The sequence below is a fragment of the Lichenostomus cassidix genome, chromosome 2 (genome assembly GCF_008360975.1).
Source record: "Lichenostomus cassidix isolate B80296 chromosome 2, HeHo_3.0, whole genome shotgun sequence".
Taxonomy (NCBI): domain Eukaryota; kingdom Metazoa; phylum Chordata; class Aves; order Passeriformes; family Meliphagidae; genus Lichenostomus; species Lichenostomus cassidix.
Window position 1 is genome coordinate 146,987,885 of NC_139482.1, and position 6,000 is coordinate 146,993,884.

Here is a 6,000-nt window from a genome sequence, read left to right on the forward strand (position 1 = left end):
GGCTGACCCCAGGCTCACACAGTCGTGGCAAAAGAGGACGTTTTTTCCTCCTGTAAGTGGTGAGGAAACTCATTTCTGTCAGGCAGAAATTATTCATCTCAACTCAGTGGTTTATATTCCAGCCTCTCTCCAGGGCTAGCATGATTGCAGGGAGCACAATTCTCAAATGCTTTCCAGAGATACATACTTTTTTCCAGGAAATTATGATGCCTGAAAATACAGCCTGGTGCAGAGCAGCAGCAGCAGCCAAAATGTAGATTGAAAAGGTGACTGGAAGAGAATTGTACCAGGCACTGGGTTGTTACCTTCTGTACATTCAGATCTTGTCTACACTTCTGGTTTTCAAGCCCTTTACACATATAAAAAAATATTTTAAAAAGTATGTTAAATTTATAACAAAAAAATATTATAAATAATTAAATATATAATTAAAATTATATATTAAAAAATAGAAAAATGAAACACTGTGAGAAAGAAATCTCCAACTTGATACTCAGAGATGGAGCAGTAAGCAGAGGGATGGAGGTTTGTAGTCACCCTGCTCTGTGAAACAGCCTTGAGAGCAGAAGTATCAGTACATGAAAAGTCCTCTATCTCTATTAGAAACTATGCAGAAACACAATTTTTTTCATTCTCAAACATTATCCTGCTGTGTGTGTATACTGATCTCCCACTCATGGCAGTATTTCTGTATCAGGCATATGGATAGTACCAGATCATTCTCAATGACTCAGTATTTACGTGCAAAATGTCATGAACATCTGAGAGTGTTTTACACCTGGAATGCTATATTTGGCAGCACTGAGTGAGTCAATTTTGCCAGCAATGTTAGCAACAGTGAGAAAAATAAATGGCAATTTTAATTACATTTTATAGATATTTTACAGCAAGAGTTTTTATTTTGGCAAATAAAGACATCTGGAGTCTAAATATTTTACGTTCTCTGCTCCCACTGCTTCAACATGGCAGGGAAGGGATTCTATACATTGCTGTTCCCTTATGTATTTGCTTTGCTATTCACAGAGACATCAGAAATGTAACTCCAGTCAGAAACAACAGCAGCTCTGCACGGTAGTTACAGGATCTGCTGAAGGCAGGTGATGTTGTGGAGATGTTTTTTAGGGTGAGGTTAAGCTGTGCGCAGGACAGGAAGGACTCATCACCTGCACATGTTCATTTTTGCCTTCCATAGTCTCCAATGACAAGGCATAACAAGAACAAGAAAAAAAAGATATGGTTTTGGGCTTTTTTTAAACCATGGTCTTTCTAAAAGAAGAGCTCACAATTTTTCTCTCCTTCATTGCTAAATATACTGACTACTATAAGAAAAGAATCATTCCATGTGCTGGAGACTATCCATAAGGGACATTACTTTAAATGCTTTCTCTGTTCTTGCAGCAAAGAAGCCATTAGATCCCACTGCAGAGCAGAGAGGGACACCACCTCCTCTCCCAGATTTATGATCTGGGAGATAATGCTCTGTCTAATATAAATGGTTAGTAACTAATGAAAAAATAGAGAATGCAGACAAGCTTGGCTATATACTGGGAAGTTCTTCAATATGCATTTTCCCACAATGCTCACAGATATTTCCCATAAGAAGGCAGGAATCAGGCTGTAAGATATGAAAACATGAAGCAGATATTCCTACCCCATTAATCCTGAATACTCACCATCACCAAGCATCCCTGGACACTCCAGAAACCATAGCTCACACTTTAAAGTCTGAACCTGGAATAAATATTTCATCCTCCTGCTAAAACTTCTCCTCTAGCTTCAGTGAAGCTGCACTTTAAGATCTGGGATATCAACTTTCACCTGGGGAAAAAGCCTTCTCTTTGGAGATGTGGATATATAGGTTCATTTGCTTTTTTAACCATGGATGTGAGAAGAAGTAGTTCTGCTTATACTCCTTTGCAGCTAGCTATGAAATGGGAGACAGCTGATTTTAGCCATGTTCAACAAACTGTGTTAAAGGAATAAATAAATAAAATATACTATTCCTTGCATTTAATTAACTGAAATTGGGGGAAGAGACACACATGAATAGCAGAGCGACTAATTTACTCCCATTTGGCTGAGTCAAAGCCCCAGCAGCATCCTGTGTGTCATTTACCTGGTTTGGTGTTGCTAGGAAGCCTTTTTGCTAAATCCAAATTTTAGCTGAAAGGTTTCTAAAGCACATCAGGTCATGTAATGGGCAGAACTTGAGTTGAGCAGGGATAAGTTAAAGTCTTTAATATGTTCAGCTTGCCCCTGATTTAACTTTTCCTTAAGCATAAACAGGTCAACCAAACCAGGAATATGTGAACTAGGAGTCATATATCTAAAGAAAAAAAAATACAAAAAAATATTATTCCTGAGTCTGGTAAATAATAAACTAAAACTGTGCCTTCCCTCCCATAGGATGCTGTCAGGAGGATCCTGTCTTTCCATATTCCAAGCTATTTTGTGCCTCATCCAGCAGATCTTCCCCCACCATCTACTCCTGCTGCCTCTCTTTCCAAGCCTGCTATCAGGGAAAGCATTAGCATTGCAGTGCCACACTCTGTCAAATATAGGGGCTCAGGGAGGGGAAAGAAGGAGGAAAATACTCCTTGTGGCTGGACTGGATGGGAAACTGGTAAAGCAAAACCTAATCAATCTTCTGAAAGGTATATTTGCAGGTAGAGGTATGGTTTAGTGCCAGAGTAGAATAAATCTGTCTAATTTCTCATGCCTTCCCAAAATACTCTCCAAAAGTGCTTAGGGACTTCTTGCACAGACCCTGACTGGAGCCACTCTGGTGCCAAGCAGGCAAAGACCTGCCATGGGGTTCAAGTTGTTCTGGGCTCTGTTTCTCTCAGCCTCTCTCCAGAGGAAGGTTTCAATATCAAAGTAATCAGAGCATTTAAAAGTGCCATGAGTGCAGAAATATTCCTGTGTTTTCATGAGGTGCTGCTCTGCACATTGACTCTCCACCATCTTCTGGAGACACTTCCACTGCACACAGAGAAGTAAAAGGAATTGGGAGATTAACTTTGTGTGAAAACCCACACTGCAGAAATTATAGCTGCTTGAAGGATCTGCTGCTGCTGCTGCTTTTAAATCTATTCAATAACCAAGGTAGCAGGGGATTCTATCTAAAAAATGAAGATTTTTATATATCCAGATGAACTCTTCATTGCATGTTCCATTAGCTCAAGTGCCCCAGATGCATGAATATGCATCCCTGGACATGCAACTTCTGGGGCTCACTGATCCCCTTAGCAGGATAAACCTTCAAGGCAGAAGCTTGTGCTAAATGCAGATACTCTGTCAAAACACCAAATCAGCCAAAAATAATGGAAATGCAATCAGCCTTGCTAAGATCCTCCCTGCTCTTCCATCGCATTTACAGTGGGCACAGTATTGATTCAAGCCCATTATTTTCAAGCATCATTAAGAGTACAATGAAGAGTGATAAATTATAATTTTAATGTGAATATAATGGCATAAAGGCACTTTTGAAGTAATTAGGTTCTCAGCCTTTGGAGTTTGGAGTGTCTTTCTCCCATCAAGATCATGCAATGCTGACAGCAATGAGGCTTGGGATGTGCCAAGGGGGATTGACTGCTGCCTGGAGAAACACCAGCAGAGAAAAGCTCAGCTCGCAACGAGGGAGGAGCTGACTGCAGGATTTCTGCTTGGTCACTGCACAAAAGCAGTTTTGGGATTGCCAGGAGGGGAGAGCAGCAGACAAAGCCTTGGTTATGGTGTTGGTTAAGTGTTACTGCCTGTGACCAAGAGGCCCAAAAACTGTTCCCTGTCCTTTGCACAGTTCCCTTTGCCTTTCCTGCCACAATAATCATGGGAACAGGTTTCTCAGATGCCCATGGCTTTAAATCCCATTCCCTGCCTAACACAGAGCTGCTAAATACATCCTACTGAGCACAGGGTAGTTATAGGGAACCATGCTTCTGTGTGCCTTAGTTTACCAAAAGCAGCTCCTCAGTGGCTGGGACCCTTTAAAATCTTTGCATACACTCCCCTTCTCAATCACATTAAATCTAGAATATTCCTGCACATGAAGTGCTCTTCACTCTCCCCTGTACCCAGAAATCCCAAGAGAAACCTTGCGTTCTCCCAAATGAGAGACACAAAGGAAGGTGAGCACAGGGGAGAATTCCCAACAAAAGCCAGGCAGATGTTCACTCCAATACACTAAATTCACACCTGGATGCTGCAGTGGGAGAGAGGCAGTGCCTGGGCAGCCAGAAGCCAGGCTGCTTTGGGTCAGCATGCCCAGATATGATGAATAAGCTCATGGCCACGAGGCTCTGAGCTCAGGGTGCTGCTGTCACCAGTGCTCCTGCTGAAGAACCTCTGCTTTCCCATGTTAAACAGGATGAGAGCCTCAGTCAAGTCAGGGATGGAAAAACATAAAATTAATTTCAGTAAATAGCTCCAAAGCAGACAGCTTATGCAAAGCTGGGAGATGTTCAGGTAGAAGGTGCTGTTTTAGAAACATGAAGTGTTATTAAAAAGTCTAATTGTTTAGCTTTGGGGATTCAGGACACCCAATTGAGTTCCTCCTTTTCAGTCCAAATTATTGTAAACAGACTTCTGGATTTGACCAAGAATGTCTTCTGAGTTTTAAATCTCCTAAAAAATCAGCTGCTTTTCTTGTTACACAGTGATTTATACAAGGATTATCTCCTCTCATTAGTCTCTCATGATGATTAAAGACTAAAGTAATGATCACTAACTCTGGGATTAAAGCTTAAATGTCACTGCCTGGAACCAAAGACAGCGAAAGGTGGCTGAATGGATCTGCATGAATACTGACATGTCATTCTAATGAAGATGAGGGAGTAGCAGCCAGACAGTGATTAGGACATGATTTGGGGAGGGTTCTGGGTGGAGACCAGAAGGGACCATGTGCCAATTAACTTAAAGTTAGATTGAAGAAGGCTTGAGCTACAATCTCTTTTCTGTAACTACAGCAACTGGTTGGCTGAGGAGAAACAGCTGACCTTGCCTTAGAGCTAGCATTTTTTTAATGCAGAGTCCCTCAAGACTAGCTGATGCAGTTCACTTTTGATGAGATGTTTAATCAGAAGAAAATGATTTGTGAGCCTCCATAGAGACGTTTCCCCACAGTTTCAGGATAGTACAGCTGCTTTGCACTCTTGCAGCCTCATGGATTGTAAGAGCAAGGAACTGCAAAACAATGAGGCTAGAGGGGACCCCAAAAAATTTAAAACCTGTCACTATGTAATTCTTGATAGTCACCTTTTTAAGCCCTCAAAAGCAAAGTGGGATGGAGCTGGTGATGTTATGGTGGTTTGTGGAGAACTAACAGGAGAGAGTTGTTTGCCACTGGCTAATGCAAAAGAACCATCACATGTCCACAGTGCCCAGAGCCTGTCCAGGGTCCCACCAAATCCTCAGGGATCCTGAGGAGCCTGTCCAGGGTCCCACCAAATCCTCAAGGATCCTGAGGAGCCTGTCCAGGGCCCTACCAAATCCTCAAGGATCCTGAGGAGCCTGTCCAGGGCCCTACCAAATCCTCAGGGCTCAGCTCTGTCAGACGCCACGCGCTGAAGTCCATCCCTGAACCATCTAGCTCACTGTTACAGCAGCACCTGCAGACAACAATGCCAATTGCTAGAAACCCTCTGGGACAGTCTGAGTTCTTCAAAGCCTGGCACAGAAGGGTCCTGGTCTGTAAATGAGGTTTCCACCTGCTATAGTCATGCAGAGAACTTCCAGTGGTAGTTTGAAAAGCATGATGTGGCAGAGAGTTTTAGCACATCTGCTGTCCTGCAGCACATAGGCAGATGTAAGGTCCATAGTACACAGGCTGTCCTCTTAAATAACATTCACCACTGGATAATACAACCTTTGCCCTGGAGATCACTCTCACCTTCCCACACAGAGAGGACCTTCCCAGTCTTGCTGCTTGGCCCTGTGCTGGAGATGCTGTTTCTTCATAAGAAGGGGAATAGGGGGCTGGCATACAGTTTTCCTCTGGCAAAA

At 42.5% G+C, this 6,000-nt stretch overlaps 1 protein-coding gene across 1 annotated transcript in view; it reads right to left on the reverse strand.

The window, feature by feature from the left end:
• Nucleotides 1-5,572, reverse strand: part of LOC146442471 (uncharacterized) — a 37,401-nt gene extending 31,829 nt beyond the window's left edge. Inside the window, exon 1 of the mRNA XM_085049857.1 lies at nucleotides 5,525-5,572. Within this exon, the coding sequence (XP_084905983.1) occupies nucleotides 5,525-5,572 (48 nt within the window). The remainder of the gene's footprint in view (nucleotides 1-5,524) is intronic.
• Nucleotides 5,573-6,000: the final 428 nt, after the last annotated feature.